Source organism: Emydura macquarii, unplaced genomic scaffold (genome assembly GCF_026122565.2).
Source record: "Emydura macquarii macquarii isolate MOO-44397 ecotype Brisbane River unplaced genomic scaffold, CSIRO-AGI_Emac_v2 contig_670, whole genome shotgun sequence".
Lineage (NCBI taxonomy): Eukaryota > Metazoa > Chordata > Testudines > Chelidae > Emydura > Emydura macquarii.
The window spans coordinates 1,680,601-1,694,557 of record NW_027130807.1 but is presented as its reverse complement, the minus strand read 5'-3'; the positions used below and the strand labels follow the sequence as shown (position 1 = coordinate 1,694,557).

General features: G+C 44.8%; 1 protein-coding gene across 1 annotated transcript; it reads left to right on the top strand.

Annotated features, from left to right (window-relative positions):
- Positions 1-6,939: 6,939 nt before the first annotated feature.
- OR10V1 (olfactory receptor family 10 subfamily V member 1) lies at positions 6,940-7,816 on the top strand. Its single transcript, XM_067541562.1, is given in 2 exon segments — positions 6,940-7,442; positions 7,444-7,816. Coding segments are annotated over 2 exon segments (876 nt in total).
- The last annotated feature ends 6,141 nt before the right edge of the window (positions 7,817-13,957 follow it).

Genomic DNA, 13,957 nt, shown 5'->3' with positions numbered 1-13,957 from the left:
GCTTCTCCTGTGCTGTCTCTCTCTCTCTCTCCTCCCTCCTCCTCATCCGCCCCAAAACAGCACTCAGCAAAGCCCTCTGTCTGTATAGTTCTAATTCCTGGGAGGAGGTATGAAAAATGTAGGTGGGGTTGCTTAGTTGTTTCTTACAGCTGTCCTAAATGCAGAGTAGCGGACACACCCAACAGTTTAAAAGTGGTTTAACCCATCTCACAACAATATGAAGATTTCTTCCATGCCTATGCCCAAATTTTATCATTCCCATTGCCTGCCTGTGAACCCCCTCTGATCCAGCTGCATTCTGAAAGCAGAGCTCCAGAAGGTGTATATTTTTCTCACATTCCTATAAGACATGAATGGAAAGTTCCCAGCTTATTCTATTCTATTCTATTCTATTCAGGTTCTTATCCCATCCTCTTCCCTACAGTGTCTGAAGCCCAGATCCTCAAAGGTCTTTAGGTGCCTAACTCCTATTGATTTTAATGGAAGCTAGGCACCTAAATACCTTTGAGGATCTGGGCCTGGGTGCCTTCCAATAGTGCATTAAGCAATGTGACTAACATCTATTATGTGAGGCTTGGTCTTTCCCTTGTCCTCTCTCCAGGGGGAGAGTTGTACGTTTTGTTTTGGTAGAATTTTGTTTTGGGGGATTTTCTTTTTCACGTGCACATGGCTCCTTGTTTATGCCAGAGAAGGCAGGGCAAAGAAATGTACCTTGCAGTGGGAGGGGGAGGTAGTAAAGCGCATGTCTTTTCCCCACTCATCCGACCCCTTTGAAATACCCATTGAGAATACAGACCGAGGGACTCGGCTCTTAAAAAAAAAAAAAAAAAAAAAATCTATAGGTTGTTTTATCACATATTATTTCAATGTTGAGATAGTGGATTCTTAAATCTTTATCCAGTCTGCCCTTCCAGCACTATTCCTAAATCTGCAAACCACACGTTTATCATGTAAGGGCTTGTCTAGATGGAGTTAGTGTATGGCAAGCTGGGATATAAATCCACAGCGCGCTAGCGTGCCATGTTCTAAGTGCACATGTGGACACTATTACAGTGCACTAAAAGTTTCCTAGTGTTTTTTGACCTACTGCTGTTTGAAATGAGAGATTTACACACAGCATATCATGCACTAACTCTCTGTCAAGGTAAGCCCATAGTCTACAGGCCCCTGGCCTGTATTTCACATTTTTACAAGCCAGAGACAGTAGTCCTTCTCTTCCTCTCTTCACAAATTCAGGCTACTCACTCATATACCATTTCACTTTCATTGATCCCCAAATTTGCCCCATTAGGTTTCAATTTTAAAGAGTGAGAAGGGACTCCAGTTTTGAGGGGTCATTACTGACAACCTTTTCCACCCAGAATCCCTATCAGCCCCCCAAAACCCCACCCCAAGCAGTGTTTGGACCCAAAAAAGAAGAAGTGCCAGAGACAACCTGAAGTCCCATAGGGACTTCGCTATTGATATTGATGTTACACGGATGGTGATCAGATTCTACAATGATGGGTGGCAGGATAAAACTCTAAAGTAGAAAGATCTTCTGTATAGCCCTCACTTACTCAGCAGACATGGGTGAATTCTCCCAGATCAGAAAGCATAAGCCTTGGTGGAACTGGGAGAATTTCATTCAGTGTTCCCACCTGATGGTCTTCTGTTCTCTTTCCATATCTGATAGTTACACACACAGTAAAGTTTGCTCTATACTTGTTGAGCCAGCAGCAGTTACTTTGGATGCCTGCTCCTGCTCCACTGGGAACTGAACCATTGACTTGAATGGGTGGAAGATGGAGCCCAAGGATGAGAAGAAAAGGTCCCTCTAATTATAAATGCTGTGCTCTGTGAATATTGTGTTCCTTTCCCTTGGTGACACAAGATTTCTCTGGCATTCATGGCTTTTGCTCAGCCCGACATCTGGACACCAGTTGTCTCTATCAAATCACCATAAGAACATGAGAATTGCTGTACTGGATCAGAACAATGGGCCATTTAGTCCACTATCTTGATACCGACACTGGCCAATGACAGTTGCCTTGGAGGAAGTGAACAATTATGCAAAAACATGCCTAAAAGAGGAAGTTTCTTCCCAACTCATCTACTTAGAAGTTGGCTAATGCCATAAAACATGGGGGAATTATAATCTTTTATATCCCAGCTACTGTGAGCATAGGTGTCCTTATTATCTATACAAATGTCTAATTCTTTTTTTGAATATGGATAAACTTTTGGCATTAATCTAGTGGCAATCAGTTTCACAGTATAATTGCTCACTGTATGGAAAAAGTAGCTCCTTTGATCAGTTTTAAATTTGCTGCCTTTTTATTTCACTAGTTGTCCTGTCCCCCTATTCTAGTATTATGCGTAGGCATGGAAGGATTATATTTTTATTGGTAAATGTTGGTAAATGTCTATTTCAATGAACATACACAAATTTATTAAAAATACTTCCCTCAATAATAATAAAAATTTACAGATAGATAATAAAAATAAGAAAAATGCTGCTTGCAAATTTATTAGAGTAAAAATCCAGTGATTTAGCCTTTGGAACTGGCTTGTTACAAATGGACTAGCAAATGAATTGTAAAAGCAGGTGTGATTTGTTGATTTAAGGATATTCACTTGGTATCTTTTAATATGTGATGTTGCCAATTTGTGTTTTAACGGTTATAAAGCTATAACTTTTTTAATCTCAGCATCTACAGTCATTAAATAATTATTGTCTGATGACCTCCTGGTTTCCCATAGCTGTGAACAATATACATTGATAAAAATAGAAAAAAATGTTTAATCCTGTACTTTTGTGCAACTGTGGACATTTAAATCTACAACAATAAACAATGTGCTTAGCAATAAACACAGCTATTATCACTTGATATGATAAAAAAAATCAAATTCTGCCAAGCCTAATTATGAGAGGCTAAATAGTTGTGCTTGAATGACCTTCTCTGCACTTAACTTATTTACACTTCTTATGTCCCATCTTATTCTAAACTCGCTAGTATCTCATTTTAAAATCCCTTCAGATCTCGAGTCTTCTCATGTCTTTGATAATTTTCATTGCTTTTCTTTTACCCCTTTCTATTTCTGCATTATCCCTTGCGTTTGAACAGAACTGAACATGGTCCTCAAGACAAGTGTGTGCTGTCCAACTTTATAGCAGCATTATAATGTTTCCTATATTATTCTCTATTCTTTTCTTAATACACCCTAACGTCTTGTTTGCTTTCTAAATTGAGCAGATATTTTCATTGAGCTGTCCACAGCAGCACCTAGATTTTCCCCCCATTGTTGGTACAGTTAATTTAGGACACATCAATGTCCAAGAGTAAGTTCTTTCCAATTGGTATCACATTGTGCTTTTTTACATTGAATTTTGCCTGACATACTGTTGCTAATTGCTTAGCCTTGTCCAACCACTTTGAAGTTTCTCACTGTCTTCTCTGATCTTATTTAAACTAATTCTATGTCATCTGCATCCATTGCCATTCACTGCTTGCCCCCTTTTGCTAGGGTTACCATCCTCAAGAACTGTCCTGGAGTCTGCAGGAATTAAATATAAATCCGTAATTAAAGATTATGTCATGTGATGAAACTTCCAGGAATACATCCAACCAAAATTGGCAACCCTACCTTTTGCAGATCAATAATCAATATATTAAACAACAGCAGCCCTAGTGTGGAATGCTATGGCACCCACTGCTAACCTTTATCCATGATGAAAATTGACTGTTTATTCCTATGTTTTGGGGGTTTTTTTAGCTGGTTTTTGAGCCATGAGAGAATTTTACATCTCAGTCCATGACTACTTAGTTTCCTTCATAGCCTCTTTGTCAAAGCTGTTAATAAGATCTCCTTCATCCACTATTTGACTGACATCCTCTGGTAATAACAATACCTAGCTTTTATATCAGGGGTGGGGAACCTCCAGCCCGCGGGCCGGAAAGAATTTGATCCAGCCCGGGGGCGGGCGGGAAGTGCGCGCGGCCGAAACCCTGCCACCGAAACCCTGCCGCCGTCTGCCCATTTTCGGCGGCGGGTGGAGTCCGGAGGCGGTTACTGCCCCACGGAACCCTGCGGACACTGCAAAACCGCGCCGCCGAAAAGGCGGAAATGGCGGCGGCATTTCGGCGGCGGGCACCGCCCCACACGTAACTGTGCCGCCGCCGAATCCCCCCCCTGCCACCGAATCCCCTGCCCGCCGCCAGGGCCACCATCAGGCCCTTGGCAACAAAAAGGTTCACCATCAGGCCCTTGACAACAAAAAGGTTCCCCACCCCTGTTTTATATAGTACTTTTCACTTGTACATCTCAAACACTTTATAAAGGAGGGCAGTGTCATTATCCCCATTTTACAGATGGGGAAATAGAGGTGCAGAGAAGGAAAATGCCTCTTTAGAGAATGCCTCTTTATAGAATGCCTCTTTAGAGAAGCTGAACTGGTTTTTTTACCTGTATGCTTTATAATTCTCTTTAATTGTTGTTTCCCACAGTTTTCCTAGCGTAGATGTAAGGCTGAGTGGTCTGTAGTTCTCAGGATCATTCCTGCTGACTATTTTAAAAGACAGGCACAACATGTGCTGCCTTCTAGTTCTCCAGTGGCGTAGCTGTTTGTAATGAGAGATGGCAGTATATTGTTAATAGCTTATCCACTTCATTCTTAACATCCTTCAAACTGGTGGGTTTCTACAATCCAGCCACCTGTTGCTATTTTATGTATTAATTTTCTTTGGTTACCTCAATCCTGACGCCTTAATCTCTGACAGTGCCTCATTATTGCCGGGAAAGGGTGGATAAGTGTCTTCCCCAAATTCTCAGTGGTAAACACTTGCAAAGCAACCAGTCGGCTTTACAATAATGTCTTAATCATGGCTCCCTTTTACCCCTCCAGCAGACCCACCAATTCTCTTTCAGCCCTCATCTACACAGGAGAATTGGTATAACTGCCCATGTGGATACTCTTATCCTTGAATAAGAGTGTCTTTTTCTGGTTTAGTTTATACCAGTTCAGAGTGACAGATGCTGAACCAGAAACAAGCATTCTGATTCTGGGATAAGAGTATCTGCATGGGGAGTTATACTGGCATAGCTATGCTGGCATTATTGTACCAGCATAGCTCTGCTGGTACATTTCCCCGTGTAAACAAGGCTTTAGGCTTCCGGCCGCTGCAATATTTAAGAATGTATTGAGTTTTGTCTTTAGCTATTTGTTCTTCAAATTCCTTCCTGTCTCCCCTAATTTCCTTCTTATATGTTGCCTACCATAGTGAATGTTCCTTTGTATTGGAACATGGGGAATTTCCAGATTGGATCAGAGTCAAGGTCATCTAGTCAAGAATTCTGACCCAACAGAGCTCAACATCAGATGCTTCAGGGAAAGGCATAAGTGCCCCGCAGTAGGCAGTTATGGAATAATCTGCCCTTCAGGGAAGTTGTGACAGAATGGGAATTTTCTGCAATATTTTATGTATCCTAAGCATGCCTCGAGCTCCCTCTGTACTTTGCAACGCTACCTGAAAGCTGCTCTTGGAGGACAGCAAGAGACAGGAGGTGTTTGTGTCATGTAGCTGTCTGCAGTGGAAGGAATGGGCCCTCAAGGAACGGGCTGAAACTGACTAACGCACTGCTCCTCCCCCGCCCCCCACACACTCCCTAGTTCAAGAACAAAAGGGAAAGGTGTCGGGTGGCTGGAATAAGGGTTGCCCTTTACAGGGATGGGGAGCTCTCATCTTGGACTGACAGAGACAGGGAACCAGAGCCAGATCCATAGCAACTTGGCTGGCTGATTGCACTGGCTTGGCCAGAATGGACTATTTCATAGCCTCTATTTCTCTGGGCTATCCTAAGGACTTCCCCATGCTGTGTGGCAGTGGGCTAATGAAACCTGCTTTGTTTGGAAAAGTCTGCCCGGTGTCACTGCAAACACTGGCTAGGGCGTATGGGTTCCTGGAGAGGGTGAATGTATCTGACCAGGCATCTAACTCAGTTGGACTCACTGGGCAGAGCTCATGGTTTGAGAAAGGAGGGCTGGAGACCAGAGGCTCTGTCTTGGACATGCTGAGGCCATGTGGAAGGAAGAAAAAACCCCACTGGGGGGTCCTCCAAGGGACTCTTTAAAAAAGCTGGAGTGTGGCACTGATCCTGTGGGTCCATGACAGAAATTTCATCTGAACATCTCACAGTTAATTGGTTTCACTTGGGCTGGATTCGTTTTTCAGTTGCTCAGATAGCAGGGCCACGGGGAAGGTATAACAAAATGGAAGGGCAGAGAGTAGATAGAGGATTGTTTGTAAGCTTGGACTCTCTTGTGTCTTGCCATTAAACTGTACGGCTTCCTTCTTTCCTTCCTGCTGCATTTTTGGTTTGGAACTAGATATCCTTTCTGAGATTCTCATCACCCCATGGCCAGCCCAGTGGCTTTCTATGTTCTCCTTCAGGTAGAAGTCAGAGGAAGGGTCACAAGAAAATACCATTAACAGATCCAGTATTACCAAGCAGCATCAAAGCTCTCGTCTGGATTTGAAAATCAAGACCAATCATTCGCCTTAAGGATAAGAAGGGAGCAGGGCTCACAGATGTCCTTCCTCCCAGAAATTCCAATGTGTTCTGCCCGGGAGTGGCCTTACAGACAGGTACTCCATTACCATTCTGAATCGATGGGTGCTTTGCACCAGCCTTGAATTTCTCGAGGGAAGATGATTCTCCTCGGTCACCTCGGCAACATGCCCTGTTCCCGGCATTTGTTTTAGGATTAGAAGGTTTTTCTGGATATTGCATCTGAATGTCCTGACGGCAGTGTGAGCCTGTCTCCTCTTGTCCTGACCTTGGTGACTGCTGACTGGGTCTGCTCTTCTCTTGCAGGGCCCAGGTTTTGGTTCCAGGTGCGATGAAAACTGAACAGGGCTGATACAATTCCACTTCTGTCCCCTCACGATCTTCCCTGAAATGCAGCTTCTGATTTTCCTGGCCTTCCTGTTCATGTACCTGTTGAACCTCTGTGGGAACACCTCCGTAGTGCTCACTGTCCACACCGACTGCTCTCTCCCCACCCCCATGTACTTCTTCCTGGCCAATCTGGCAGCACTGGAGATCTGCTACTCCTCTGTCATTGCCCCGTTAGCCCTGGCGAACCTCCTGTCTGGAAGGAAGGCCACTATCTACTTCGCTGGCAGTGGGACCCAGATGTTCTTCTTCATCTTCTTGGGAGGTGCCGACTGCATCCTGCTGGCTGTCATGGCGTATGACCGATATGTGGCAATCTGCCACCCCCTGCACTACACCCTCCTAATGAGCTGGAAAGTCTGTGCCTGTCTCGTAGCTGGCTCACAGATTCTGGGCTTCTTGTTATCTCTGCAACTGACCATCTTGATCTTTCGCCTGCCATTCTGCAGCACCACTGAAATCAATCACTTCTTCTGTGATGTTCCTGCTCACCTGAGGCTGGCCTGCACCAACACATGTCCACCAGGCCACCATCTTCACTGTAAGTGTCACAATTCTAACCATCCCCTTCCTGGTGATCTGCCTCTCCCACATCTTCATCATGGCTGCCATCCTGCGGATCCACTCTACGACCGGCTGGCACCGCTCCTTCTCCACCTGCTCCTCTCACCTGACAGTCGTCCTTCTGCAGTACGGATGCTGCAGCTTGATATACTTACGCCCCAATTCCAGCTACTCCCCGGAGTACGGCTGGGTGGTATCTGTGGTCTATACCTTTGTCACCCCATTACTGAACCCCCTGATCTACAGCATAAGGAACAAGGAGCTAAAAGATGTCCTGAGCAGAGTGCTGGGAAGGAAAATGCTGTCCCAGGCCTAGAGACAGCTTTGGGCCATCGATCAATAAATGACAACCACTGTAGAGACAGAATGTAGATGATTTAAGGTGACTGGGATTGGGATAGAGCACCGTACATACAGGGAACTGGTTCCAGCATGCCTGTTGATTGAATGGATGACATGGAACAGGGGCAAGTGGGTTGGTGTATTGTATATTTTTAGTGTAACTGCTTTTATTTACATTTGGAACACAAGTTGGCAGAGGTGGCCATAAACAGCACATGAATAGATGGTTATCTGCCCCAGGAAGGGTAAGAGAAATTATCAAAGCATCCCGAAGTTTATTATTCTTTGTTTTTCCAGCCTGGTTCCACTTGACTTTTGCCTTGTTTATCGTTCTGCTGTGTCTTGCACACTTGCTGTAATATCATAAGGAAGAGAGGTAGCCTAATAGGTTATAGGACTGGCTTCAAAGCAGGTCACTCCATACACCAGGAGGGATCCAAGAGAATTGAAGAAATCACCTGAACTAAGTTGCATATAAAACTCAGATCATTTGACTCTTAGCCTCTGGCAAGCAGTAGCAGATACTGGCCAAGATTTTCCAAATTGGGGCCAAGATTTTCCATAGGGATTTTTGGGAGCCTCATTTTTTGTCATCTCTGGCCAGTTCATCCCAGTTTTGACAGTTGGCCTTGATTGGTCCCCTCATGGACCTCCTCAGCTGAGGCCAATGATTAAACCCTTCCATTTGTCTTACAGGCCCCTGCAGGGCAGAGTTGAGACACACACAGATAGACCTTACATGCAATATGCACACACACCCCCTATTTGTAAAGCAAGTCACTGTTCTGAGCAGTTATCCATTCACAACCTTCTTTTTCTGGGCTTTGCCAGTCAGTCAGACATTCTGCAAAGGGAGAAGAGGCAGGCACCTGACCCAAACAGCTTTAGACCACTGAAAACAACATAGAAAAACCACAGGAGACCAAGTGGGAACGTTTCCCTTGCAGTTCCTGAAACTGACCAAAGGAGCCAGTGTTATTTTGTACTGGAAAGAAACAAAACAACGCCTCCCTGCTGATACTGGAGGGATAGTGGTTGTAGAACAACCTTCCAAGTAGCTGTGTGTAAGATAGACATGTGTGTAGATGGTTGTTTTAAACTCGTTTTTTTAACTCACTGCTTTATTCCTACTGCAAAATAAACAATACTTTGGTTTAAGAAGTCTGTTCAGTCATCCACTAGTGGTGCAGTGAATACATGAGTCCGCACAGCCCTATGATGCTAGGACAATTACAGGTTGGCTGCAGTGAAGGAGTTATGATTGCAGAAGGAAGCCCAGCCCTTCTTCCAAAAGCATGCTACACTGGTGGGAGGCATGGAGGGGTTGGTGGATACAAGGTGCGCATGGAAAAGGCCTGGACCTCAAGAGTAACAAACTTGCCAATTAATAACCAACCCTGCAACAATCATCTGATGCTCCGTCCTCCAGATATCAAACCCCCTCTATTATAAGCAAGAATAAGCAGAGCACCCAAAAGAAATGTAAGTCTTAGAAGGTCGGTACGTGTCCTGTCCCGTGTACTGGCCCTTTACTATTGACTCGGTGAAAGAAAGGTATGGCTCACATTCAGATAAAGGACCGCCACAGGCTTGATCACTGCTTGTTCGTACGGCGGCAGATCTTTCTACACTTGGAGCACTTTCTTACCAACTAGCGTAGTGCAAATAGTGCTTACCATTGTGGTGCCATCTGCCCCCTTGGAGTGAAGTAGGTCCATGTGTTGCTTGAACCCTGCTTTGCTCTCATCTTCTAGTGCAGCGGAGACCAAACACCTGAGGCCGCAGAGTGTCTTTTTCCTCAGGGGGTTTCCTCTGTGTAAGGGAGACTCCAGGCTCCTTTCCTTGTCTCCTCGTTGTCCAGACCCATTGTGCTACTTTCCAATCTCCCTGGTGGCCCCTGTACTCTGGAAGGGTACAGCTTTCCCCTCCTACCTCTACTAGTAAAACTGTTCAGGACTGAGGTGCTCTGGTCTAGGGTGAGCTCCTGTGGGCAACTGCTTGCTTTGAGTTCCATTACGCTCAGTGAAGCCATGGCCTATTCCTATTTCCAGATGTGTCCACACACTAGGCTGACATTTCCCCTACTCACAATGCCTTCCCAGCCAAACACAGCTTCTCCCTCATCCCTTCCATGCTGCCTCCTTCTCTTTACTCAGCCCCTTTCTCCTCACTCAGCCCCTGACTCACCATGGCAGGAGTCATTATGATCTCACTCAGCTCCCACCTCCTCCTCAGGCAGCTAGAGTAGACCCACTGAGCCCTCTCTGCACTATTCCTATCCATAGATCCCCACTCCCCAGGCCTTCACAGTGCCCCTCACATTGCCTTGTGCTACTCCTGCTTAGTGCTGCTCTTGAACTCTCCCTCACATTTTTAGTGTAGGAAAATGGAAGACCCGTTGTGGGTTGACAGGACAATGTAGGGGAGGCAGGAAAACCCTGAGGCAGCTTGTGTGGGGAAGGGGGAAACAATGTGAGGGATGGAGGTGGGGAGGGAAGGCCCTGAGGAGTTATCCCATTCAGATTCTGAAAGGGTAAATGTGGGGCTGAGCGGGCCAGTTAGAGTACCTGGCTACACCTGAAGGGCAAGCCAGGTTTAATTGAACAAAAGGCTCAGCTGGGCCAGAGTAGGCTAGATTACAAAGCCAGGAAGTTTGCAGCAGAAGCAGGGTGCAGGGAGAGAGTCTGCAGTCACTCCCTTGGAGCAGAGAGGAGGGGAGGTGAAAACACAGGAGGAAGAATAAATTCCAAGGTTCTAGTCCTAGAAGAAGGGTCAGCCCCAGAGGAGTTGTGGGGAAAGGAAACTTGAGATGGCTAGATGGGAAGAATCCCAAAGAAACAGCAGCAAGGGATAGAACTGTACAGACCATGGCTGCTTGTTATAGAATCCCTGGACTGGAACCCAGTGTAGAGAATGGGCCTAGGTTTTATCAGCCATTGGGAAGTGGCACAGGAGCATTGGAGATACCAACTGGACGGCTGATCCAGAGAGACTGTGTTACCCCAGAAAGGGAGGACCAATGTGACCTGACTGGAGGACCAAGTCATAAAGAGAGAGCATCCAGAGTCATGAAGAGAGAGAAGTGTTGCAGCTTGAGTAACTGATGGAAGAGGGCACCCAGACCTGGAAAGAGTGATCCTCAGAGTGGCCAGGTATAGGAACCCTTCACAGTGAGTGAACCCCTTCACAGGAGGTTATAGGGGTGATGGTATGAGTGAGCCAAGGGAGACCCTGAAGGCATTGGGCAGGCAGGTATTATGAGTGACACTGAGGGGATTATGGCAGTGACAGTGTGAAGAGCTAAAAGCATGAGCTGCTGCAGTTTGAACTTTAATCTAGGTATAATGGGTAACAACGCCATGGGTAACAACACCAATGGGTAGTCACAGTGTCCTGGGTTTCAACACAGGTTAGCAACATGAATATGTACCCAGGATCCCTGGTGAGCTTGTACTCAGATAGCTAGCCTGTGCTGAAGACTGTGCCACCACATCTACACTGCTGTTGTTACCCACGCTAACTAGATTAATGCTAGCATGTGTATGCCTACCGGTGCTATGATCACATTGTTACCCAGGCTTTTTCAGAACTGAAAGCAGTGGTGACTTAACTATTTTTCTCCAGGTGGTGTCAGGAACAAATCAATGGGAACACAGCGCTTCCGTTTGATATTGATTTAATGCAAGCAAGTGTGCTCTTATCTAAGACTACTATTTATTAGATATTAAGCACACACATATGCAATAGGTTTAGGACATTCCAGATATAGTTACCCACAGTCTGAGGATGGTTTTCAGTGATTACCAACTGGGTTTACAGGGGTCTTCTTTCCATCCAACTGATGGGGAGTTTAGGTGTCAGCTCCTTGCCTGAAGAAAACCTCTTTTGGTATTTGCTTTTACCTAATTTTTTATAGATAACTCTAACAAAACACATAACCTATAGTGACTCCTACTGGGTCAGGATAATAATCTCTACTGGGTCACCAATTCTCCTAATTTCAACAAAATACTCATTATCTCAAAACATTTCTAATATTTCTAGCCATAACAGCAATATGTCAGGGGCACCAAGGAATGTCAGCACTATGTCAGGGGAAAACTAAGGTCATTATTAACACACTGTCTTCCATAACTTTCTGTCCCATTCTCCCATTTTGAGTAACAAAATGCAAGTATGCAGCTGTTTGACCTTATCTCACAAAGGCCTATGATTATTCCTAGCTATGTGATGTTTGGTTTTCAGCTGGCAGTGGCTGAACATACAAAATGGCTGACTACAGTACTGTCAAGTTCTGGGGTACATGCAGAAATGTCAAATTCTGGGGTAACACTACCTTCACTTGCAATGTAGACATACCCTAAAGAGCAAATGCTCTGTAGCGGGGGGCTGTATCCATTCATATCTTCTGGGGATGGGCACAGAGAGGGACCTATCACACCAAGTCACCAGTGGCATCCCCACATTTACTGTAACCAGCTGGCAGCCCTGAGACTGAATCAAGGCTAGCCAGCCTGCTTGATGGCCCATTAAAGACAACCAGTTCACCCAGTGAGCCCCTCCTGGAGATGTTTCAGAGAGCACTGCGGATATAGTTGCCACATGATTCAGCAAGGCATGGAAGGACATGTGATAAGGACATGTGATCTAAGACTCCATCTTTTGCCAGTAACGTTCCATGCACTTGGGCTGAAAGTGTAAAAGGAGATTGTGACATCACTTTGTCTTTAGTTCTGCTCCTCATCTCTGGACTATGGTTTTCTAACAAAAGGAAGCTTTGAATAAAGGACTGATGACCCCCAGTCCATTTGGGTGATCCAGAGAGACTTTTTGCAAGCTAGCAAACTTACCATCACTGCTAAAAATCTGATCTAAAGACTTTAAAATCACTTTTAATGCGTATGATTCCTTTAACCATTGAATAAGTCCCTTCTTTTCTTTTATTAATAAACCTTTAGTTATAGTTTTACTAAAAGAATAGGCTACAGCGTAGTATTTGGTAAGACCTAAAGTATATATGTTGACCCGGGGGGAGTGGCTGATCCTTTGGGATTAGAAAAACCTTGTGTATGATGGTTTTCAGTAACCTCTCATCATAAAGACTAGCTGTCTGAGTGATGATAGGGGTTGGATTGCCTGAAGGGGACTGTGTTAGCCCTTCGTTAACTATATAGTGATACAGGGGCTCATTTTGTTACTGGCTTGGTGAACTTTAATGTTAGAATAACCACCAGTTTTGGGGTGTGACTTCCCTGTTTTGTATCCGTCTGTCCTGAATTTGGCATTCTCACCTGTGACCCCCCCCGACACGGTCACCCAGACCCCTTTGGAAATCTTAGACATTGTCTGCAGACCCCCAGGGGTCTAGACAAATCATGATGTAGAGGTAGCCTTAAGTTCAAGATCACAGTTAAAAAAACACCTTGAGAGTAAAAGTTACACGTATGTATTTTTTCCCATCTGTTCTTTTTATAAGTAACACCTGAGGTTTCACCTAAATGATAGCAGGTGTTACTTGTAAAAACAATAGATAGACAAAAAACATACATGTAACAAACACCAGGCTGGCCAATATTGTCTCCTTGTTTCCATGTACTCCTCTGTCTGTATCCAACCGTTTAGATCTTGTCTTATCGTTAGACTGTAACCTCTTTGGGTCAGGGATTGCCTTTTTTGTTGTGGATATGTACACCTAGCACAGTGGGTTCATGGTCCACTACTGGGGTACCTCGGCTTCACATTAATATATGAAATGTTCATAAATAATGGCAATACTTAAGCTGACTCTGTTCTTTTAAACATGATCCTAACAAGGACATATTTTTTATAATTTGTTCACTGTTTTTGGCAGAAATCTGTGCACTCTGTTCCTGTGTCTTAGGGAGCCACTTTTTCCTCATTAGTGTATTCATCAGCAAGGAAGTGTCAGATGATGCGAGTTCCAGACCCAAACGTTTACTAAGCAAGACCCTTACCCTCTGCACTACTGTCTCTAATATCCTGCTGTAAGAGGCTACACCCTCTGACTCAGCTAGGTCAGGAGACTTGCAGCAGATTGCTGATAGGACATCACTGGGCATAAAACTTCCTGTTCCTGTCCCATCCCGTGTCTGAA